Raw genomic sequence first — 24,863 nt, forward strand, 5'->3', positions numbered from 1 at the left:
TACAAATGTGCAGTATGGTCTTTAAAGACCATGGAGGACTAGTAATGTTACCAATTTATAATAACTCATACAGGCTCTTTGTAGCTCATCATTTCAACTACTTTGATGCTTTTTTAACTTTCTGAATCAGCGATGCCAAACTCCGGACCAGCCCACTTCAGTGAGCCGGACCAGCAAAATTCCTCTTTCTGTCATTGTGAAGGAATTTAGCTGCTGACGCCCCAGCTCTAAATGACGTGTTGTAACTAAAATGGTAATGTTTGATAACATTAGTGAATATTTTTAGGTGTGACTAATTTACAGTGTGTGTTAGAAAGGGATGTGAGCATCTGTAGTTTGATATTAATGTTATTCAGTACATAATGATTGCCTCGGGCCTGTAAGCCATTTCCAGCTCAGGTATAAATCATAAAGTGCTTTAGGTCATGTGATTTGGTGCATGCGAGTGCTGAGCTGAAGTGGTTTTGAGGCTAGCAGAAAATATTTGCTCAGGCTCAGGTTATACAAGATACTGAGATTGTTTTGAAGTACACTGTAGAAGTAAAGGCACCACAGCATGTTTCCCTCAGTCTCTCCTCCTCAGAGTCAATATTTGCACACAGTCGGCTCCACTTGACCTCCATTAAGGCGCAGGTGTGGCTGTTAAGAGATTGGTCGTGCAGCTGCACGCGGTCTATGCATCCTGCGTATGCTGTGCTCTTTTCTATTCGTACTGCTGGTGCAGTCGGCTCTCCGCTATCCAGTGTGCTTCAGTCAGTTTTTTATTTCAGCAGGAGATCGAGAGAGTGGCTTAATGTCACCATCTATAATAGATTGTACTTTTTCTTCCCTCGCCAGTGACTGGAATGAAGATGGAAGCTATTCCTGAGATGCGGATGGAGACTGAGGACAGACAGAGCACAGAGTACGAAGTTCGCCACCAGAAACTGGTGAGCAAAGGCGGAGCCGTGCAGATATGCAGACTCGTTTGGAATTCGCTGATCTGAATATTCAGGCTGCTTAATAAGCCCACAGAAATAGAGGCAGGCATGCGCACACACATGCAGATGCATATTACTCACACATGCGGGTTTTGCACTCTGCCCCCTTCTCCTCCGCGCACATACACACATGCTCCACTTTGTCCTCCTGGTAAACTTCCCAAGGTTGTCACCATGGAGACAGGTGCCCATGGAGACATCCGTGATAATGCGTGCGTCACACTCGATGTGCTCCTCTCTGAAAAATAAATAAATGAATCCTGTGCCCTCTGATCGGGGAAGTTTGATGCTGTTAATATCGCTAAGTTCTGCACGCAGTCATTAATCTCATCCAGTGTTGTAATCCCTGAACAAAAAAACCCCTCAATCCATCCTCAGTCAAATCCAAATCCACGTACCTTATTCCTCTCACCTAAAGGCTTCAAATCCCTTAATCCCTACATTTTATTACATATCACATTTCTGGCATTCACAGTGAGCAGTCAGTGTGTCAGGCTGCCTCTTTAACTCGTCTCCTTAATTTGATATTCACAGTAGCCAAATTTTGTGCCGGTTGAGGAGGTTTCTGTCCCGTTATCTCTGCTGAAGATATCAGGAGGTGTTTTTATTTTCTTTTTTTCTTTCCCATTCAGAACACAGTGCTTCTATTTATCATTGTAAAATGTGAAAAATGAGTCCCACAGAGCAGCCGTTATTCTGTGACAGATGTGCTGAAGCTCTCATTTCTTTGGTTATTTATTTATTTATTTATTTAAATAGTTTTGTGTTGGAGCTGAGTCATTGTGCATCAGTGCTGTGCTCTGCTTTCAACCCATTATTACTTTTCTATCCATTTGCTTGCTTTGCTTATAAACAACCAAAGTAACGTGAGTGTTAAAAATCTCAAATTGGAAGTTAATGACCTTAAACCAAAGACGACTTGTAAAAGACGGCACAAGTAACACGATGGGAATCCCTGTTTTGGAGCGACCAGGGTGCAAAATTACCTGCTGTTTTTAATAAGAGGGTTGGTTAGAAATCTGCATCCTTAAACTGCACAGGTCCATCACACAGGCACAGATATATGGCAGTTTGTGCTGGAGAACTATGAGGGGACTGTTAGTTCAGATGACTGTACAGAAATTATTTATGTGATAAATCTAAAAGGCACCAACACCACAAATGTGGTCAGAAGAAGAAGCAGTTATGCTACAGCTACTTGTCAAAGTGGACACACCTCTAATAATGGGTGACTTTTAAATCTAGTGCGTTACGGAAAATCCGGTTGTCCCTGGAGGGCACGCTGTAAATTTCTTGATCGCTGTGATGATGCGTTTGAAATGCCAAAAACAACAACAACCAGCTAATCTAAGGAGACCACATATGAGTAATCCATGACCAGCTGTGACAGTAGAATAAGATTACATTTAAAATGGACTGACGTGCTATCTCAGTAAGGAACCATAAATAACTACTCACAACACATCATGTTTTTTGTGGCTTAAAGCAAAGAAATATCGACCAGTATATCAGATTTTTTAAATCACCAGGCATCAGCATTGGTCCTATAATAGATTGGCTCTGTCGCTACTAATCATTTTAACACAGTAGTTTACGGTGATATACTCACTCTTGGAGTCAGCCTCAAGTGACCATTAGAAGAATTGCATGTTTCCATAAATCTCCAAATCCTCTGACAGAAGTTACAGTTTTCGTGTGTGTGTGTATTTTTAAGTGTGTTCTGTTGGTGCTGCGTCATTGCATTGATGCTTTTTTTTATGCTGTGCTATTCTTTCTGTAAATTACTCGACATCCGCAGTAAGAAAATATTTCCATCCAAAGAAAAGCTGCCCTCATCAAGTCGTCTTCACTTTTTTTGTGTGTGTGTGTATTGTCTTTGTTCCCGAGCAGCTATTCTCAAGCTAAATTTGACTCCGTAATGACAAAAATGACAAGAAGAGGTAGGAGATGTCATTAAACCCAGCAAGCACAGCAGAAGATGTGAGAGACGAAGCGAGTGCTGACCTCGAGAATATCGCTTAAATTCACACAATCTGTTGTGTTGTGCCACTGACTGATCACCTGACTGCTCGGCACCCGCAGGTCTTCTTCGCAGAGGATGTGGGCTCCAACAAGGGCGCCATCATCGGCCTGATGGTCGGAGGCGTCGTCATAGCAACCGTGATCGTCATCACCCTGGTGATGCTGAGAAAGAAACAGTACACCTCCATCCACCACGGAGTCATTGAGGTGAGAAACGGCTGACCCCGCGCGTTTGTCGGTGCAGCGGTCGGTGTGGCGTGTGAGGAGGATGCTGTGCATGCACTGGCGCTTTTAAGCCGTTTGTGCAGCACCACGTAGAAACAAAGTATCCAGATATTTGTGTTGCTTAAGTCTGATAAAGGCTTTAAAATGTGCTGCACGAATGCTACGCTGTGCAAAAAAATTTGTTTTAATTATATCTGCTTAGTAAATATAATTGGATTAAAGCCTGTTACCGATTAATTTCCTGCTTTTCTTTTCTTTTAATTATCTGTGTTTATCATTTCAGAACTTTCATTAGATGTTTAATTAAAAAAAATACGATAGCCAGCGCAGCCTGGTTACTCTTAATGTTTTCCCAGAAGCAGTAAAAAGGTCTTAAAATGTAAATTGTGTTTACATTACGCCACAGGACCTATTCTGCTTGTAACCTCCCTCCCCTTCTGTCTCCCCCACCCCTTGGCTCTCCTCCAGGTGGATGCTGCCGTCACCCCCGAGGAGCGCCACCTGTCAAAGATGCAGCAGAACGGCTACGAGAACCCAACCTACAAGTTCTTCGAGCAGATGCAGAACTGAGGAGGATGTCACATGTACACATACGTAAACACACACAAAAAAAACAACAAATGCACACAAACCATTCTCATCCCACACATCGTCACCTCCCCTCCCCTTACCTTCCCTCCTCTTCCCTTCCCCAGCCCTCCCTTCAACCAAAAGACGGATCTTTAAGTGACTGAAATAGTCAGTTACGAGCACAAGGAGCGACTGTAGCATGGGTCTTTTTTTTTTTTTTTCTTCTTCTTCTTCTTCTCTCGCTTTTTTTTTTTTTCTTACACTGCGGCCAAGCCACTCTGCACCAAGTTTGTTCACTTTACTGGAGCAAGACGCCTTTTTAATTAAAGGAAGGAGTTTTTATACGTTGCTCCGTCAGGGCCTGCTGATGTATGGAGGGGAAAGAAAAACCTTAAAACAAGCAAAGCCCCTGCCCGGTGCATGGAAACAAACCCGTTCTCTTGGGGAAGACGAGCACACGTTCGCTCTCTCTCAACACTGATTCAGGGCCAGTGTGTAGTTGGGTTTATTATGTTTATTTTTAGGCTCGGGTCGCTTTTAGGTGTGGACTTTGTAAGCAGATCCGACCGCTCATCAGTAGGGTGTTTAGACGCATGCTGGCCTCGGCCTTTGTTATTAAAATAATTAATTTAAAAAATTGTTGCATGCAGAATCATCAGAATCGAGCAGTTTTCTCTGAATCGTTTTTGTTTTTGCGTCTTCGTAATGATTATATGATTTTGGAAATATAGCAGCACCATGATTTTTACGAGGCCCAGTGTTTTTCTCGCCTACTGCACCACTACTGCACACTCTCTACAGTCTACACTGGAGTATAAATGAGCCTCCTCTCCCTCCCTACTCCTTGGATCCTTCCCTTCCTCCCTCCCTTCATCCTCTCCCTTAATTTTTTTTTTGTTTTGTGCATTCATACAACAGCTGGGCTGTGTTAAGTCACACAAGGCTCTTAAGGATATCTGAAGATGCTGATTCTGATGATGACGGGGAATATGTTGATGATTATGACGACGGTAGTAATCATGTATTCTGAATGAGCTGTTTTTATTTTGAAGTTGCTTTTTTTCTCTCTTTATCGTTTTCCAGTTTTGTTTTTCAAAAAAGACCGAAAACGGAGAAAAAAAAAAGATGTAAAGTCCTTTTTTTAAATTACGTGTAATGTTACAGAAGTAATGCTGAAGTCTTAGCTGTTCCTATGTAGTGCATGACAACAATGACAACAGGATTTGGACGTTTCAAGAAAATAAAAAGGGGGGAAAAACGAAACACCACCACATCTTACAGCTGCTCTCTCTCGAGATCATTTCTCACTTATAGATTGTCATTCTAGCAAGATTGTACATTTAGTATGTTCTCGTGATCACGTGACTTTAAAAACAATGATGAAAAATATATATAAATCTAGATGAACGGGCTCTGCTTTGATATCATGTAAAGAAAAAAACACATTTAAAAGATATGTTTTTGGGTTTTTTGTTTGTTTTTTTCCCTCCTCCTTCTTTTGCCGTTTAAGTGTGATCCTCATATATATATATTATATTTTTTAATCCTGCTACTTTCCAGAAGCTGCAGGAGAGGGAGCCGGCTTCATCTCTGTATATTATTCTCGTTCACTGAAGTATATTGTGTTAAATCCTTCGGAAATCACTCCTCTTGGTTTCTTGATCATTTCATGTTAGGTTTTTTTAAAATAAGGGCATCGTATGTCAGTTAGAGTGTATGTTGTTTGGGGAAGGTGGGGGCGGGGAGGGTGAAGGCGGGGAAACACACGTGAGGAGTCTGTTATGGAGGTTAAGATCATCTCGGCGTGTACGTGTTTTCGTTTTTAGTCTGGTGGTTCATCCAGTTGTAAGCCGACGCCGTCTCTTTTGTTTGGTTTGCTTATTGGTTTTTTGTTTGGTTTTGTTTTTTCTTCTGCGGATAGAACAGGTGGAGTTCTGAGAAGAGGAGGTGGTGGAGGTAGAGAGGAAATGACTTGCAGTTCCGGTTGGATAGCCAGCCAGCCAGGGAGTCTGTGTGTATATATAATGGATTTTCACCCCGGCACCTCCCTCCTCTTTCGACTTCCTTTTCCTTCAGGCATGCTGCTCACCTCTCTGCCATCATCTCACACTTGACTCCTGAAAGGCAGCGTTGATGATGATGATGATGGGATGGGCGTTTACCATCAAGAGCTGACGGCAAATCCGGAGGCTTGGGGTGGGGGGGGCAAAGCAGCGATCCAATGTTGGTCAGAGGTAGGCAAGAAGCCCCTGTTCAGCATTACCAGGTCAGCTCATGCTTGACAGGTGGGCACCGTGTTAACACTGTGTGGAAGGAGACGCACTGTGGCCTCTCGCTGAGATCCGTGAGGAAATGGCGAGTAGAACATGTAGATATGGGGGCTGCAGAGGGATGAGTGTGTGTGTGCTTTTCGGAGGGTGCTCATTAGAAGCCCAACAGAGGGCAGTAGAGTAGAAGAGGAAGCAGGATTATCTTTCTTTTACTTTTTTTTTTTTTTTTCCTGTGGGTTATCTTATTGGTTTTGTTTTCCACTGTGTAATATTGTGCAGGCCATTTGCATTGACTGGGAAAATGCTTTCTACACTGTATTCCATAATAAAGTTTTGAATGTACATATAAGTGCTGTGTCTCTGTGATGTTTCTACTGTTAATGCACAAAAACAGGCATAAGCATCCAGTTTAATTCTATTAATTCACATTTGTCTGTTTTTAAATATCAGAAAAGTGGCCCCACTACAAGGACATTTTTTTCTTATCTTGGGTAAGGAGGACAAAGGTCATTCTCAGACAGAAAACAGCAGAGTGGAGCTGACAGGGATTCAGAGTGTTGCTCCAGCATGGGTCTTAACTTCCAGACGCAGCTGAACCCAGGTCATCTTGTTAAAGGTTAACTGGAACACAGGCAGTGTTTGAACAGGACCTGATCCTCACTGTGAAAAGGCAACAATTAAACTGCATATCTATGAGTTTTATTTTGGCTACTTTGTGACTTTCTGGCAAATGTAACTCTGTAAATGAGCTGAGTCAAAAACTAAACACTAAAAAGTCAGGGAAAACAAGTTTTTAAAATAAAATTGCCAAGTTGGCCATGTGACAAGCCAAAATGTCACAGTGAGTGATAGACTATACACAGTACTTGGCCAAAGTCTTGAGTTATCCATCATTTCTTTATATTCTGCTTCCAAGGAGGCAGACGTTCCAATTTTAACTCCTCCATTTAAAAGTAATTCATTATGTTTACTGACCACTTTCACCATTTTTTTCCCTTTGTTTAGTGAACACATTCAACTCTTCACTCACGTTTCACTTTCATGCTTTTGTTGAGCTATTTCAAATGTTACTGCGTACTTTGAGCAAAGCATTTAAATTAAAACCACACTATCATTTTCCGCTTCTAGTTCATAATTTCAGTTAGCTTAAACACGACAAGATGGCTAACAATTTTGACTGTTTACCCCCATCCTTTTTACCGTAATACTTTTGCCAACTAGACTACTCTACAAAGTCTTGAGCCACCCCTCGTTTCTTTGTTTTGCTTCCAATCAGCCAACCTTTCTTTTGTTTTCGTTTTGTTGTTTTCTAAGCCACCTATGAAACATTCAAGCATAAAGAAGGCATTTAACTCAAGGTATGAACCAGTTTATACATAAAAGACAACTTCGCAAAAAACTATTTTAAATTGGATCTTGAGACACTTTGCCAGCAGCCTCTTACAAAAGCAAATCACCTGTTCCCATTTCTTTAGTTAAATCCATGAAAATCCATGATAGCAGCCTAACAGGCATAAAATTATATTTTTGACCAACAATGTGATTCCCAGAGAGTAATTAACCAGAAATGTGTGTCAGCATGGTGTGCAATGTGTCCTTAAAAAAATCTGAGGAAACTGGACAAGTGGAAGACAAAAGAAGAAGCGGTAGGCCTCAATAAATTATCTACAGCAGGTGAGCCATATCCAAAATTGGAATAAATATCTGAGAGATGCATTTGGCCCTTCATTTGGTCCACCTAATGTTCACTGAAGCCTTATCAGAATTTTTTTCACTGGGACGGTGGCTGCCAGGAAGCTATTCTTAAGGAAAGGCTTAGGTATGCTAAATTAGTAAAGAACTGGACAGTGGCAACAAGTCTGATGGGGTGACTAATCCAAAACGTGTATTTTTTTTTGTTCAAATTGTTGTCCGTGTGTACAGTGGAGGTCAGTGTGTCCAACCACCGTGGAGGCTTTGTCATGGTTTGGTGCTGAATTCAACTAGTGCATGACAGAACAGATTTTCATCCATTATGTTACCATCTGAAAAGTGTATGACTGACAGCATGACAGTGATCCCAAACACAATGCCAATGCAATAAAAACAGACCTAAAAAGACAAGACGCACAGTGAACACTATCAGTCATGGTCAGAGCTCAACATTATTGAAGCAGTGTGGGATCATCTTGACTACGAACAGAACAAAAAAGAAAAGCTTTGAATGTCCTCCATGAAGCCTGGAGAACTATTCCTGAAACCTACTTAAAGACATGAGAAGAAAGATGCCAGAGAGAGCTCAGACTGTGATGAAGAATAAAACTGATTATAACTATTTCCAGTTTTTACAGCAAGATTTGAAGACAGATAGGGGCGTCTCAAGACTTTTCCTCCATAAACACAATTGCTAAGTTACATTGAAGGTGGAATTAAAAATTAAAAGAAGTAAACTAACAAGAAAAATGCATTAATTATATGTATGTGATAAAACGAACATCTTTCCACGGCCCAAACTGCAAAATTAGAAGGCCATAATAGAGATTTTCAATAGAAAGAGTCATTTTAAGTCAAACTTCGTTGACCTTTTTCGACTGTAATTTGAGATCAAACTGAGCGTGCGCAGTCCTGCGCATATAGAGTTAATGCTTGACGTTCGCGAACGCCTCCTGTCAACAACGAACTCCCACAATTCACCGCGGTCCTTCACATTTGGCTCTGTTGCTCTTGGTGTCAAATCCAAGGTGAGTACGGTGTCTTAAAAAGAAAAGCTATCAAACATTTAACTTCACCTCTTCTGTCACGACGCTCTGCGTACACAGGTACGTGCACGGTGGTGCGTTTGGTGAGAGCGGTGGTGTAACACACCGCGGCACATCAAACCGTATAAAAATGTCCGAACGCTCCCTAGTGTCAGCTAAAGCTAGCCTAGCATGTTAGCATAAGCCGCTGTTTTGTCATTTGAATGAAGGAAACGTCAAGTGTTGACCAGCAAGCAGCAACTCAGTAAAGCCGATATAACATCTTGTAGTTATAGTAACTCTGTTTCTATAGACTGGGTGTTTGGGTTAGCAGCAAACTGAGTGTGCTAGTTAGCTATGCTCTGCCTTTGACGTGAACTAGCTAATGCTAAAGGCAGCTAGTGGTACTGATTGATAGGGGATTAGTAAAAGATAGCAAACATGTCCATGAGAAAGGGGAATTAAAGACTTAAACACGCAGAAAAATAAAATGCGTTTATCACTTATTGAGGGGTGTAATTTCAAGCCCTCAGGGTACTTTATACCAGCACATTTCGTCCAAAATCAGTTTAAATGTCACCCAAACTCGACGCTTTGGCTCCTTCAGATGGCTCTGCACCGGTTATTCCAGCTGTCCTCCGTGCTGCGCTCTGCCGTGAGCCTGACCCTGCGCAGGAACATCGGCATCTCTGCTGTCCTCTTCCAGCGGGCCAAGGAGCTCGACCCCGTCCAGAAACTGTTCCTGGACAAGATCCGTGACTACAACAGCAAGGCCAAGTGAGTTGGTGATACCTCCAGACACTGACAGACAAGTCTGAATAAAGTTTACCAAACAGACTTCCAGCTCAGAGGTCAGCCGTTGGCAAAACATTAACTTTAAATGTCCTTTGGGTGCGCTCTGGCATGCACTTCACTAACATCTGTTCAAACAGCATCTCCTCCTCTTGCTGGCATCGTGCTCAGAATGTTGAACATTTTTTTGATGCCTTTGCTCTCCCAGGACTGCTGGTGGCATTGTGGATGCAGGTCCGGCTTATCAGAAGAACCTGGGTGAAGAAGTAATCAAACTGCAGAGACTATATGGAGGAGGAGACCTCAACAAGTTCCCTGAATTCAAATTCACAGGTCTGTTTGGGCTCATGTTCAGCTCAGCAAGTGCAGTTTGCTGAATAGTCTTTAATACTGTAGTTACAGTTTAGGTAAAAATATTTCTCACTTAAGGTTCCCTTGCCACAAGGGGTCGCCACAGTGGGTAGGTCCCACAGCACTTCATTTCAAAGGGGATTTGTGTCTCTGGAGGTGAACCAGCGACCTTTCGCTTGCCACTACAGCACTGGAGGCACTAAGCCTGTAAAAATGTTTTGATTTGTTTCTTTCCAGTTTAAATGAATCTTTGGGTTACTGACGTAATGGGTCGTTCTTGTTTTGTGTTATTTAAGCAAATTCCTAAAACGTGTTATTTTATGGTCAAAACTGCCTTTTGTTACTGATTGTCGAGAAGGCGCAGGACTACAGTGACAATGGCATGTGCTTATTATGCCACAGTTGTTCCCTTCATAAATATTTATGCCTTTGCTACAGAGGAGGCAGTCTGTGATTTGAGTCTTGGGTCTATAAATAGCGTAGATGTTGTCATCAAACACAGCCAGATGACTTGCTTGAAATTGGGTCAGAAAGATTTTATTTTTTAACTTCAATGTGTTTTTGATGAAGCTAATAGTAGCCAGTTTTTGTATATTTCTATACCTTTATTTTTGTTTTAGATGTCAGAATAATCACCAATATTGCAGTGCACGAGGAAATGATTCACATTTTTTTCCATCTTGTCTCTTTTTTTGCAGAGCCGAAGTTTGACGAGGGTGGCAAGTGAATGATGTCCATGTTGTGTATCTCCTACCTGTCACAAAATGTTGTATTTAATAAAAAAGATAGTGGACTAAACTACGAGCTCTTTGTGACTCTATAAATATGTTGTGTTTGAGGCTGTGTAGTAAAATCTGGACCTAAAAATCTGAATGATTAATTTCCAGACACTCAAACAGTCTGGAGCCCTCAAACCATGAATTTGTGCCAGGAAATGAGGGCTGCTTAGGAACTTGTATAACTAGGCCTGCACATTTTCTGCATGTCTATAAATCTGTCCCCGGGCTACTATTAAAGGCTAAAGATGTCAACATTATTTACTTTTTCCTTTGGAGCTGAAAAATGTTTATTAGCAGTTTCCCTCAAATAACCGTTTGTCGCATTGGACAAATGCAAACAAGCTCAGAACTCGAAGGAGGTTTGATTAGAAATACTGAAAGACATCCAGCTGCAGTGACACTCCCAGAACATATGGTGAGGCACAGTTAATTTAATTTTTTAATTTATATGTAGATATCCAAAAAGCAGCAAGCCAAATGTTGGCTGACCTAGATGCAAACTGGCTGTCAATCTGCACCGTTCTTGAGCGTTCCCCGTTATGACAAGGTCAGCGATGCATTTAAGCCTTGTCGTGATGAATGTTTTGAAACCCCAAAATAGCATCAGAAAGGGCAAGTTTCTGTCTGACCTGGTGCCTAAATTTTTTAGACTGTGCAGCCAGCCTTTAAAGCTGCGCTCAGAAAATGTACCAACATCTACCGCTGTGATTTCAAGCAGTGCACGACTTCATTAAACACACTGAAAAGAAACAGAAGTGCATGTAGTCATGGCTGTGGGTTAAAAATGTTGCTGTTTATTCTGTTAGAATAAACAGAGGGGGAGAAAAGCAACTCTGGAAATATTTAGTTAACCTGTCTGGGAGGGAACAGGTCTGCTGGGAGATTATCACTTGAAAGATTAATGTAAAGTCTTGCTGACCGAGGCCGCTGCACTTCACTGTAGCCATCTATGGGAATACAGCAGACACTGTGAGCATTATAAGAGATGATGCAGTTAGTTTGACGAATAAAGCAATAATGCAACTACCAGTTTTCCACATTGTCTGATAAATCTGCAGTCCACTTACTTAGATTTACACGTTCTTGTCACTTTAAGTAGAAGTCATGAATAATTCCTCCTGTCAGGTTGATGCTTGTGCTGACTGCAGCGGTGGGAGAAGTGCTGTTACTCTAAAAACTACTCAAACACATCCATATCTATATTAATGTAACACCTGAGTGTAGCAGCTGGTAAAGGCAGACAGGGATGATAAAAGCACAAGCTAATGTAAAGATGGTGATAAAGCGAGTGACGTTTGGTTCTGATCAAACATGGATATAAAAAGTGGCAGCAAATGCTTAAGGACTTTGAGATGATGCTTTAGTAGGTAGCTGGTTACTACAGTGTACAAACATGGGGTTTGCATCAGTAACTGGCTTTGGAAGTGCAAGTTAATGGTTGTTTACAGGATTTTATAGGCAGCGCAGAAAATCAATACAGCGTAGTATCACAATATTTTGCCTGATGATATCGTATCGGTAAAGGAACGCCAAATATTGGTCTTTTATTAAGTCAATCAGCACCACCATAAAGTTATAACATTAGCTGAGCAAACTGCTAAACCATCCAACACTGGATGCACTTAGCTCGACAAAGCTACCTGCTAATTCTGAGCTAGCTAGCAGCTCAGTCACAGGAATAAAACCAGGACAGCAACCTCCTTACATCTACAAAATAAAAACTCAGTGGCTTTTGTTGTTTACTCGTGCCCACTTGTGATTGCAAAGTGTGGAGATCGGAAAGTGTACTGAGCACAAATGTGAAAGTCAAAGGTGAATTTCTGTCCATGTAGACGACACCAGATGTGTAATTTCCAGTGATTTATCACAGGTAGTTGCTGTACCATCAGAAACAGATTGCATGTAATTGCAAACTTCACCCCATTCACTCTCAGACTGATAGCAGACTGCCTTACAGGCAGGTTTTAGTGACAGTGTTATGCTTGAAAATCTCATTTTGTTGCCAACCCCCCAACATGTGAGATAACTTGACGTAACTTGTGGTTTTGAAGAGCGATAAATCGCAACATGCCACCTCTAGTGTATACGCAGCTACTTCTCGTGTTGCATTCTTTCCATCATTGGAAACACGGTAATAACAAACATGGGCTTGAGTAGAAAAAACTTTATTACTGATACACTATTCAAATAAAACTCTGAAGTCATTCACACAGCCTAAAAACAGACACTCCATTTGATAATCAGTGGCACAGAAATATAAAGACATATAAAGAAAAAAGTAAGGCAAATTTTTTACAAAAAAAGAACTGTGATCCATAGATAAATATGACAGACAGACAAATTAAAAAGGCACAAGGTATATAGTATATATGTATATTTATAAAAAAGACCATGCAGGCACATCAGGATGGAATGGGGTTGTCCTCAGCATTATTGTTAAGTGGCTTCTTGCTCTTACTAAGATCACGAGTGGTCCCAGTGTCGAAGACGAAATACTGACTGAGGTAAGCTGTAGTTTTATTGAAAACAACTGAGATGCTTCCCTTATGGCTTTAAGGAGAATTCCCTGTCATGATTCAATTTTTTAAAGACAAGAAATCTATCAAATTAAACATCAGTCTTTGGTAAAAAATAAAAATTGAGTAATTAAAGCAGTTAGCCTTAGAAATTTATACTGAAAAAAAAAAAAGATCAATTGCAAATTCAACATCTGACCACCAGGGGGGAGCAGAGTACCATGAAACTGTACTTAATCCCATAATAGCAGGAGACATCAATGTAAGAGGCGAATACACAGCAAAGCCAGAGAGTAAAGAAGCCTTGCAGATTTGCTTGACATCAACCATCCGGAAGGATTGGCGGCGGAATAAAGATTGAAATTAGCACGTATTGGAAGATCAAGAGCTCGTTCTGAGTCCGAAACAAAATCAGAATCCAGTGTTGGCACCTTATCACCTTTTTTTTCTTTGTGTTTTGTTTTTGGAGAGGAAGACCAGCTTCTCAGAGCATGAACGACTGTGTGTGTTTAAAATCCTGGGGCTGAGAAGAGGGACACAAAACAAGTATTAATGTTTGCTAAATAAACTGATGATTTAAATTAAAAAGCACACACACACACATCAAACATCCGGGAAGTGCGAACTGCAACATTTAGGCAAAGTGAGAGGGAAAGAAGCAAACCTGAAAACAAACACTTACTTCTTGGGGTGGAGGGATGTAGTTGACATTGGACCTGGAAGACAGAAACATGGTAAGAACACCTGACAGCTCTAACCTGACTTATATCTCGCCTGTATTAATAATGCACGTGGCAAACACAGGTAGGAAGAACAGTCAGAGCGAGCTCGTCATTAGGCAGCACTGGGACAAACTGGAGAGCAAAGTGTAAGGAAAGTGCTGCAGTTTGTCGCAGGAGGGCTTGTGTATGTGCGTTTGGAGAATGACAGACCTTTTTAAATCAATCAAGATGTGCCGACTTTAATTGCTCTAACAATAATTTGTTAATTATTTAGGAGTTACAGACATTTTTATAGACTGCTGCGGTATACAGGGGCGGGATTATGAAAACCGTGGTGATGATCAGAGCTTTAAATGTGCCTGTAAGCAGATACGATTCGGAGAAAAGTAATGCTTTTCTCATTTCCGATCTTTACACCAAGCTAACGTCTCCTGTTTGAATAAACAGCTACGAGAGTGCTATTGATCTCCTTTCAACACGACAAGCTCGATGTTAAAAAACAGCTCCCTGAATTTCTTTCTTTCACATTTACAGTCATAGTGCAAAAGAGGGATTTGCACATTGAAAAGTTGCAATTTAAAAAGAAAAATGTTAAAATATATAATATATTTAAGAAAATTAATCCTGTGGAGCTTTAACAGAGTGATTATCCAAATGTCTGACAATTAAACAAAATAAACAACTTGCATGTATGAGTTTTACTTATATTGGCTACATTGACATTTAATGCTTAAAATTCTATCGGGAAATTTACCTCACCTCGGAGATGTAGAGATCTTAAAAACTCGTGTATCAAATATGACAGACTCGGTGTTACAGGATTAAGCAATCAAGGCTGAATGATGGTCAGAGCGCTGGCCTTTTGTCTGCCATGAGTTCAATGCTCAGTGAAAGTTGCAGCTTCAAAAAATCAGGTTGAAAATTTAAAAAAAATGTATATTTACGTTTCTTTGGGTTGTGAATGGAGATAAATTGGTGCCAATTTGAGACATCATCAAAACTGTTGAAATTTTTACTTCTTGCTTCCGTTTATGATGTTTGACCTCATTTCCTCCCCTAAATTGTTCATTACACAAACTCACCGGCAAATGAAAACCAAATTTTGTTCACAGGAAAATCAGTTTTCGACCAGAATCTGCAAACATCTTGAATCAGAGAAGACTTTAATGTAGTTTAATGTGATTTAAATGTAACAATTATGTGTTCAATCTGAAACTAAAACCTGAAGAATCTTAAAGACACACCAGAAAACTTCTGTCCGTTCACCAAATGTAACCTGTGTTTTTCCAGATGAGGGAACTTTTACTGCATACATCCAACAGTAGGTGTGTTTTCACCATTCAAAACAAAAAAGTTCACATAGTCAACTTTGATTTGTAAGTACGTTTGACATACTTATTTTCTTTAACTGTAAATAATGTGGAATAGATCAGAGATGCTGTAAAACGCCGTTTATGAACACTGGAATCATTCACTGTGAACTGTTTGCATCTGCAGAGATGTGCAAAGGTCCTTTTGTTCAGCAACAGTCTCGTGTTGCAGCGGCACGCGGCGTTAAAAGTCTAAGTGATCGTGTTAGCGGAGCTGTGAACTGTTGTGTAATGCCTTTGGCTTGCTGAGTGTCTGGCACATCAACTCTATGGCTTTAATTATAGTCTCGAAATCACCTCCAAAAATAAGTCTTTTGGAAGTGATCCTCTTCTAAGAAATTAAAATTATTTCACGGGAAAAAAAGTAAAGTTTTCCTACAACACTGTGTAGTTGGCGCTTTAAAAACCAGCACTGTGGCTCTTACAGGTACATTTAATGACGCTGTCTGCTGAGGTCCTGTGAGGGATCCATTTCTCAAGTGAGCGACTGATAAATGGTCACTTATGGACTAATGCGCACTACCTCTCTTTCTAGTTTCACTGGAGTACTGTGGAGGGAGTAGTACACACTATTGTACTGCTTATGTGGCCCATTTTTAACCCACAAACACTGATACTCTTTAAACTCAACTAAAAACATTTAAGCAGCAGCACCGGTCCAGCTAAAGTGAAGATTTTCCATTACATTTAGTAGCACAGTGCCCCATAATCAGTGGGCTAAGTGTTATTTTAAATAAAACAAATGTGCTTTTCTCAAAAAAATTCTGCGCAGGACTATAAGTTAGGCTAAAAAAAATCAATAACCTATAAATTAGCCAGTAAATGTAAAAGTTGTAGCCAAAAAGATGTTCAGCTTTAAATGAAGACAGGAAACAAGTAGCTCAGCTCTCTGTGAGCAAAATAAATCTTCTTACCGGCACCTCTAAAGCTCAGTAATTAACACGTTATCTCGTTTGTTTAATCCAAACACAAACAGCCAAAACAACATATGGTTTTAATGGTGGGTCAGGTTCTGTGGTTCCTCCAAAGCCTTGCTGTCTGCGAAGCAATTACGTCTGTTTATTTTATTTCCTAATGTGCCACACTCACATGTCCTCAGCTCTGTGCAGGGTTTGGCTGCTGATGTGGGCTGCACCATGACACTGGGAGATCCAAAATGACCTGCGGGGGGTCAGGGCATGGGCTTTAACAAGAAGCATGCCCTCGTGGACTCGTACTGCACACCATGCTTTGGAGTGTGAGTATTAGTGTGAAGTCATCCGTAAAGATGTGCAGCTTAACTGTTGGTTTGGAAAGCTTGAACATTTGTAACCTAAATCTGTCAACCTCCACATTTGATTTCTATCCCATGCATTTAGCTCTCTGTTAAATTTACCCCACAGGATTGTGCATTCAGATTTATACCTGGAAAGCCAAAAGATACCACAATTAACATGCACAGGCGCCCAACCAATTATATCTCTGGTACTGCTGGTTGGACAACAATGATATTCACTCATATGCTTAGGTTTAGTCAGGCATGTTGAATCATAGTGGATTCTGTCATTCTGCAACAAAACAAGCAAAAAAATGACCCTGACCAGTGTTTTATGGTCATTTGTGTGTAGTTTTTAGCAATGCCAGACCTCTAACTCTCATCTTTGGAATAATATTACTAGTAGCAGAAGTCCTAATAGTCCATCTAATATTTGAGCAATGACCTGAATTCCAACAGACGTTGGAAACCAACACGTTCTCACTCCCAAAGCGTAACATTTTACACTAGGTGACAAATCGTCAACATATTACGTTTTCGGCTATCCACCACGTTCCTAAATGACTACCTCGGAAAAATGAGAAAATATGAGAACCGTATGGACTCAATCTACACATGTTCGCTCTTTTTCTTCAAATCGCTTAGAAACACGCTATTTAACATCATTAAAGTCCTGGTTAAGGTCAAGAAAAAGGTTATGGTTAGGGCTAGGGATAAGGTTAGGTTTAGGGCTGTAATACAGGGCTGGAATGTCTATTACCGCGGAAGCGTCATTGCACTGGATTTCGGCCATAAACCGCAGCGTACCATAAGAACGCCGAAGGTCTCCTTTTGCGTTCCTCAGGAACGCCGCGGGACGTGACAAAACGTCGGCATGTTACGCCTCGGGAGTGAGAACGGGCTGTGGAAACCCAAATGAAAAAGTAAGAATCAAAATAGGCAGAACTAATATGTTCAAGAGAAGTAAACCAAGATGTTCAAGCTTATTTGAGCACACTTTATGAATGACATTTCATAAACCAGCAAGCATGCAGCCAATCACATGCAGCAATCCAACACCGCAGTATTAAAAAGCTCAAACTGTGTGACTGCCTTTTGTTTGAGCAATGCATTAGCTGGAGTTACACAAGGCTCCAGTTTAGGCCCCTTTAAAGGCACAGTGTGTAAAATCTCACCACTAGGTGTCAGTAGACTGCAGATTACAGGCAATTGATTTCTGTTTTCTTACCCTCCTAACATTAGCTAATATCTAATAAGCTGAGAGTAAGTAATTGTGACAATATCGGGAATAAATAAGCCTGTTTATGAAGTGGCAGTCACGTTAACTATTTCCTTCACGTTTTCACTTCTTTGCTGTGGGAGACCTCTTCTCAGATGATTAAACATAGGTATGATCATTCATATTTAAGTCTGAAGTTGTACACATGAATTAAAATTCAAATCAAGCTAAAATTTGGATTGAACTGATTTAATAACAAACTACTGCTAAATGCAGAAAAAAGCTTGTCTTGCTAGAATGGTAGACTAACTAAAAACACAATGAATCAAAAACATAAGCAAAGCTTGCGGCATGTGAATGCCCATGAGTTCTTCTCCATCATTAGTGGACTACACGTGGTCAGGCAATGTCCATTTCAGCCACTGTAATTAGGAGAACATGGTGGCTTCCACAAACTGTGCTCTGTGCTTTCTATCAAACACTGAAACACTGACGACTGCAGCTGTGAGCAACTTGGGGTTCAGTATCATGCCCAAGGATATTTAGGATCGAACCACCAACCTTCCAATCAGTTCCTGCTTTACCTCCTTAACTCCACAAACTAAACACCTAAGAATGCATATTTATGTGTACAGCTGACTATATCTAGTTCCTTACTACAACCGATCCTTTCAAGTATTCACCATACACTGTGAAATCACTAGTGCCTCATTTGAAATAAAAGAAGTAAACTGTTTCCTTCTTCTTTGGCTAATATTTTCCAACAAGATCTTAAGTGAGCAGCTAAATGTGACTGCAGCTACGCTTTTTAGTATCCTAAAAAAAAGCCAGAACGGTCCGAACTGTGCTTCATTCAACCAACATTCATCCACGACGACTGAAAACACATCCGCTGTCAGACCTCAGCATGAAATAACATTCATCCATCTAACCAGGTGCCCGAGGGACCATTTTTCTCTTAGATGCCACAATCTAGATCTGCATCGCCGCTCAGTAAATTTGTACCCACTATCGGTGCATCAGAAATCATGTCGCATTGTCTTTGATTCTTTGTGAAGAAGCCTGTTCTATAAATAGGAAGTTGACACTGACAACTCCAGTTAGCTCAGCAGGATAAGCATCAGACTTTAACCCAGACAAAGAGCTTTCGCATCAGCTTTAAGGAGAGCTCAACGCTGACTCCCCATCAAACTCCAAGCAGTAACAAGCCAGTAATCAAATAACATAAAGTCAGGCGAGTCAGACCTGGGATACGAGGCCATGCATTTATGTCTCTGTGTCTTCTGGAACCTCTTTACACCCACTCTGGTGTGTTTGGAGGGCAGTGTCTGTAAGACGGGTGTAAGCGCCTTCAGCTATGCCACACTCTCATTCTTCAATATCCAAATAATCCTTTTCAAATTACCCGTCCAATCAGTTTAATTGCCTATAATTCCTTCTACTGCCAATATTTTCCTTCTTGCTGATTAACAGCCTGTAATTATTCCATAATTATGTTGCACTGATTGTTTCCCCCACAGCCCTGTTTTGAGGAGGGAGGAGGCGGGTGGAGTGGTCATCTGTCTGGCTGTATTTTGACATGAATTTAACATTAGTACATCTACCTGGAAGTGGAAATCAATTCTAAAAAAAAAAAAAAATCAATCAAAATAATAGCAAAAAAACTTTTTCCCAGGGTTTTACATCTGTTGCTGCCAATCAAATGACCCAGTGAGTTGAAAAGCAGGCACTGCTGCATCTCAAATGAAAACACACACACAGCCACAGCTGTCACTCCACACAGTCCTGACTCAGCACACAGATGCAGACAGGCCGGCTAAGTGCAACAACAATCCACCCCTCCCCGCCGCCTCCCCTCGACTTCAGCGTGTAAGATATTAGCTTGTGTTTGTTCACATCAATGTTAATTTAATCACAAAGCTCTTACCTTCCTCTGTGTCCTGCTGATGAATGAGCCGGGACCGTGGAAGAGAAAACAGAGTCAATGTCATTCTTTTTTTGGCGGGAATTGAAAACATATTTCTATATTAATTGGTGCACTGTGGAGTGGTTATCGGACTGCCAAGACAGCCACACAAACTCACGGCTGAAGAAGCCGTTCCTCTGTAACAGGAAACCGCCGCATCCACAGATGAGCACGGCCAGGAAGACCCCCAACACTGTTGCCACTATCGCTGTGATGTTGACGTCCTCTGGAAGTGTGAATGAAGACTGAATTATGAGCTGTTTACTCGCTAATTTATTGAAGCAGCGAGACACAAGATAAATCAGGAAACAGCAAATAAAGCAAAATAATCTCCTAAAGTGGGAAGCTGTACTTCAGCATTCCTATAATTTAATAAAGTCCACTTAATATGCTTTTCTTTTTGTCATATAACAGTTACAATGATGTATGCTCATCTTAAACATAACCAAATGTATAAGTACTGCCTGTGAGCCACAAGCTCAGGTCACAGACTGCTCTAAATGCTCTGTTTTAGACAGGCTTCTCCCCTCGTGGCTCTGTGTGATGTCACTGAGAGCGGCAACCCCTAATATGGCCATCTGTGATTGCAAAAGCTCCACCCACCTGCTGTTAAAACATTAATGAGCCAATGGGAAGCAAGTTTGCGGAGCTAGTTTCAGACAGATGGACTGCACCAGGCTCAGTGTAAAATAAACTGCTTTTTAAAATCAAGCACAGCTGCTCCAGCACAGTCCAAGAATAAAAAATATGGAGCTGAAAATAAGCATAACAGGTCTACTTTAAGTGCTTAAATGGTATTGTGCATTAACGTAGAGCACATTACATGATTTATTAACAAGCCCACCACTTATTTTCATCAACAGCGTCGTTTTAAATTTTGTAATTTGGCCCAAACTGGCCACAGGATCTCTTCAAACTGTAGGCTAGGCTATAAATGTGTCCAGACTTTAGAAGCAGGGTGGATTGAACTTAGTGGGCTTTTCCTCTCCACTGCATCCTTGATTTTGTCTGGTGCTGAAAGGTGTGGGGGATGAGGCGGGATTTAGTGTGGAAACGCACACACACACACACCTATCGTCATATGCTTGGCCTCGCACATCTTGGGTAGTCCCACTCCGTTGGATGCCAGGCAACTGTATCGGCCAGTGTCCTCTTTGGCTACAGATTTAAACTCCTGTGGAAGAGAAAAACCAACCTTGAGGAAGAATCAGGAATACTACCTTGTATCAAACCGAAGAGCAACTCAGCAGAAGCATCTTTATGCTTACACGATACTACAGTGTGCAACATTTCCCTGTTTTTCTTTATCTGCATGCACACACACTTATTTGTCTCACCAGAACTCCTGTGCGCGAGTTGATTAGATAGGTTGCGTTGGCATGACGGGGCGGGTTCATTGGCTGGTTGTCCTTGTACCAGGAGTAAGTGGCAGGTGGGATGCTGTGCTGGTCCCTGCAGCTCAGCTGTACCACTGAACCAGTCACTGCTGAGCTGGGGATTTCACAGAGTGGGGTTTGAGGTGGCACTAAAAGAACGGGCAGAAAAATCACACCAATGTAAGCAAAAAAACATTCCCATCTTTAAAATAGTTTGAATGTTCTTATTACGGCAGATTCTCATCTCAGTCAGTGGTACCTAGGACTTTAAGCGTTACATTGGTCTCGCCCAGGCTGACAGAGTCTTTAGGAGCACTGATCTCGCAGCGGTACTCTCCAGCATCCTCCTGGGTCACTTTTTTCAGCGTCACTGTCGCTCCTTCAATGGTCGCCCGGCCCTCAAAGGGACCTGAGAGAAAGAATAGAAGGTCAGAAGTGGAAATGTCTTCCATGGCTGTGGGCTACAGCCACTGCATGTTATAATCTACGGTCTGCAATACTGCCACCCAAAATTTAATAACCAGTAGCAATTGAACAATTGCAGCATGAGTAAAATAATCTACAATTAAATGTTTGCTTTTTTTTAACCACTGCTATAATTTGGAGACATTTTGAGTTGCTGTAAACCCAACACTGAGGATTTCTTATACTGTCATGCAGCTACTGGATGTGACACACATGCACTGAACCCTGGACTTTTGTAGACATTACCCAATGGAGGTGTATGTGAAAATGCAAATGTCCAAGTCTGATCAGACAGCCACGGAGTGCATGTTTGTGTGTGTGGGTAATAATCTGGTACAGCTATCGAGTGGCTGTCCTGTGTCCAGCCTGTTGTACGCTCTACTTCATCGTCAGGAGTTTGTGTGTATCACTGGTAAAGGTGGGCGGATCGATCTAAATATCGATACCGATACTACCGATATTTTGGTTGGATGGTCTTAGAACAGGGGTGGCCGACTCCAGGCCTCAAGGGTTTTAGACATGTCCTTGACCCAACACAGCTGATTTAAATGGCTAAATGACCTCCTCAACATGTCTTAAAGTTCTCCAGAGGCCTGGTAATGAACTAATGATTTGATTCAGGTGTATTGACCCAGGGTGATATCTAAAACCTGCAGGACACCGGCCCTCGAGGCCTGGAGTTGAACACCCCTGTCTTAGAGACCTGCTAGCACAGGGGTGGGCAACTCCAGGCCTCGGGGGCCGGTGTCCCTGCAGGTTTTAGATGTGTCCTTGAACCAACACAGCTGATTTAAATGGCTAAATTAGCTCCTGCAGTTCTCCAGAGGCCTGGTAACGAACAAATCATGTGATTCAGGTGTGTTGACCCAAGGTGAGATCTAAAACCTGCAGGACACCGGCCCTCGAGGCCTGGAATTGCCCACCCCTGTGCTAGCATGATAAGATTGATGCTTTGTTTTTATCTGCTAGGTTCAGTATGTTAAATTTATATATGTATATTTTTTTATGAAAGACAATGTACCTCATACCTTTTTGTGTTTGACTGTCACATCTATTTTATTTATAGCCTGTAGCACATTTAAACAACAGAAGTGGACCCAAAGTGATTTAGAGACAGACACGGTTACATTTCCGGTCTCCCAAAAAAAAGTTTCAAAATACACAAAAAGCTGAAATTAGCTGGAAAGTAAAAATCACAATGATTTAGTAGTTATTTAAATTTACTGCAAAAAATAACATTAAAATGTATTAAAATAATTTGCAAATTGATGAGGATTCATCTCATAAATGATCAAACACTGCTCTTCCCTACATAAGCTGCTTTCAAGCATTGGTATCTGTAACACTCGTATATTTACTTGGTATTCGCACTGCACTAATAAATGGCTTTAGTTACAGGGATTTCATCAGGTTAGGTTTTTAGCCAAGACAAGAATTCATTCTGTATTCACACTTACATAAATCAACTTTTAAGAATTTATAAAACTATTATGCATTTTCTCCAAAGATGTAGTGCTGTGCAAGTGTTGGATAACCCTTCATTTCTTTACATTTCCTTCCATGGAGCCACACTTTCTTGTAAGCCTTTAAAGTTGTTTTGAACAGTACATCTTCAGGCTTTATGAAGGTCTTTCAAAGTTTTTATTTGGCTGCTTTTTCACTCATTTTCAGCCCAGTGCTTGTACCTGACCATTCTCAGAAGAAGGATTTGTTTGTGTGTGTGTTAACCCACTTAACACCGACTTATTCAAGAGTAAAAAAAGCACCTAACTTGAGAGATGAACCAGTGTTGTGTCTACACATAACAGACAACTTAGCAATTTTAAATTGTATCTTTGGGCGCTTTGTTACTAGCAGCCTCATTTGTTCCCATTTCTTTAGTTTAATCTATGAAAAATTCTATTTGATTCGATATTTGCTTTAAATCATTGTCAGTATATATAGAGGAGGTCAGGGGAAAGGTACGACAGTGTCTACAGCCATCTGGTTTGTGGCTGCATGTCAGCCAGTGGTGCTCGGGAACTTGCAAAAATTGATTGAATTATGAATGGAGGAAAGCACCATCGGTTTTTGATTCATGATGCAATACCATCTGGAAAGCATCTTATTGGCAACAGCTTCATTTTTCAGCATGACAGTTATCCCAAACACACGTCAATGCAGTAAAAGCATATCTGGATAGAAAAACACACAATGGAGCACTATGAGTCATGGATTGGCCTCCCTAGAGCTCAGACCACAACATTACTGAAGCAGTGTGGAAGCAGAGAACAGAACAAAGGGCAGAAACATCCAAAGAAGAGCTTTGGATGTCCTTCAAGAAGCCTGGAGAATAATTCCTGAAGACTACTTAAAGACATGACAAGAAAGCTGCCAAAGAGTGTGATGGAGAATAAAGGTGGCCATACCAAATATTGACCAAATATTAGCTTGTTGTCTCCCTAAGAAACTGGTTCCCAACAACCTTTTTGTGTTCAAATGTATCCAGTATTTACTTTCAATATTATTCATACATACCTTTTAGCTACTACACCTAAACATTACCAGTGGTTAGCTAAACATTTCAACTGTTTATCCATACTTTAAGTTACTAGCTTAACACTTAATCAATACGGTTAGCCAACATTTTAAAAGCTAGGAATACGTTTTAGCTAGCCACTGTTTTACGTGTTTATCTATTATGTTAAGCTAATTTGTTATACTTTCATATAGTAGCCATACTTTCAGTAATCTATTTGAACTTCCTCTTGATTTTTGGACCATTATATATATATATATATATATATATATATATATATATATATATATATATATATATATATATATATATATATATATATATTAATCCTTTCTGGGTTCTTTTTGGTGTTTTCCCCCGCACAATTTGTTAACTTTACCACCACTTGGTTGTTCAATTGTAACAGTTAAACTGACATTTCCACATATATTTCCCGGCTACATCAAGTACTCCTGGTTGGGGAATCCCCTCTACCTAAGGGGCTGGGGAATTTTTCTTAAAACAGTAAACTATAACATGATATCTCAGCTGAAATTAAAATAATACATTTTACAATCCGCAGTCGAGCAGTTTACATAACTCCATATCAAAAAGCTGTTATCTCAGAGAGATAACAGCTTGAAAGGACGACTTCCATGGCAAGGCTTGTCATGAATTCACAAGATATAGCAGCAATTTCTAAGAAGCAGCCTCACATTATGAACACAGTAACTATTCATAGCACCTTTAAAACAAACTTCAGCCATAAAG

General features: G+C 40.8%; 3 protein-coding genes across 8 annotated transcripts in view; 2 read left to right on the forward strand and 1 right to left on the reverse strand.

Annotated features, from left to right (window-relative positions):
- Positions 1 to 6,416, forward strand: part of appa (amyloid beta precursor protein a) — a 35,857-nt gene extending 29,441 nt beyond the window's left edge. For both annotated transcript variants that reach the window (XM_087836851.1, XM_087836852.1), the window contains 3 exons: positions 838 to 929; positions 3,063 to 3,209; positions 3,696 to 6,416. In XM_087836851.1, the coding sequence (XP_087692977.1) occupies positions 838 to 929; positions 3,063 to 3,209; positions 3,696 to 3,797 (341 nt within the window). In that variant the 3' untranslated portion in view covers positions 3,798 to 6,416. The remainder of the gene's footprint in view (positions 1 to 837; positions 930 to 3,062; positions 3,210 to 3,695) is intronic.
- A 2,272-nt stretch (positions 6,417 to 8,688) lies between these two features.
- atp5pf (ATP synthase peripheral stalk subunit F6) lies at positions 8,689 to 10,725 on the forward strand. Of its 2 annotated transcripts, none has more exons than XM_006804992.3 (4): positions 8,689 to 8,787; positions 9,392 to 9,561; positions 9,785 to 9,909; positions 10,626 to 10,725. In XM_006804992.3, exons 1-4 carry the CDS (start codon positions 8,689 to 8,691, stop codon positions 10,652 to 10,654), a joined length of 423 nt encoding a protein of 140 aa, XP_006805055.3. In that variant the 3' UTR covers positions 10,655 to 10,725. The 2 variants fall into 2 exon arrangements, with proteins under 2 accessions (XP_006805055.3, XP_087692800.1); XM_087836674.1 differs by having other exon boundaries at positions 8,754 to 8,865.
- A 2,136-nt stretch (positions 10,726 to 12,861) lies between these two features.
- The window catches only part of jam2a (junctional adhesion molecule 2a), a 19,830-nt gene continuing 7,828 nt past the window's right edge, over positions 12,862 to 24,863 (reverse strand). The window contains exons 4-11 of one of the 4 annotated variants that reach the window (XM_087836252.1): positions 21,390 to 21,539; positions 21,092 to 21,279; positions 20,826 to 20,928; positions 19,873 to 19,980; positions 19,716 to 19,728; positions 16,404 to 16,475; positions 13,905 to 13,938; positions 12,862 to 13,745 (exon numbers count right to left, since the gene is read on the reverse strand). In XM_087836252.1, coding sequence (XP_087692378.1) covers positions 13,707 to 13,745; positions 13,905 to 13,938; positions 16,404 to 16,475; positions 19,716 to 19,728; positions 19,873 to 19,980; positions 20,826 to 20,928; positions 21,092 to 21,279; positions 21,390 to 21,539 — 707 coding nt within the window. In that variant the 3' untranslated portion in view covers positions 12,862 to 13,706. Of the gene's footprint in view, positions 13,746 to 13,904; positions 13,939 to 16,403; positions 16,476 to 19,715; positions 19,732 to 19,872; positions 19,981 to 20,825; positions 20,929 to 21,091; positions 21,280 to 21,389; positions 21,540 to 24,863 lie in introns of all 4 variants that reach the window. The other 3 variants (XM_087836253.1, XM_087836254.1, XM_087836255.1) reach the window with 3 other exon arrangements.

Source organism: Neolamprologus brichardi, chromosome 23, assembly GCF_056152115.1.
Source record: "Neolamprologus brichardi isolate AB-2024 chromosome 23, ASM5615211v1, whole genome shotgun sequence".
NCBI classification, from domain to species: Eukaryota; Metazoa; Chordata; class Actinopteri; order Cichliformes; family Cichlidae; genus Neolamprologus; species Neolamprologus brichardi.

Excerpts from the sequence above, each read along its gene's own strand:
- atp5pf (XM_006804992.3), top strand. The coding sequence starts at position 8,689 with ATGCTTGACGTTCGCGAACGCCTCCTGTCAACAACGAACTCCCACAAT. Across the intron at positions 9,562-9,784 it reads GACTACAACAGCAAGGCCAA|GACTGCTGGTGGCATTGTGG; the intron begins GTGAGTTGGTGA and ends TTGCTCTCCCAG. Across the intron at positions 9,910-10,625 it reads CCCTGAATTCAAATTCACAG|AGCCGAAGTTTGACGAGGGT; the intron begins GTCTGTTTGGGC and ends CTTTTTTTGCAG.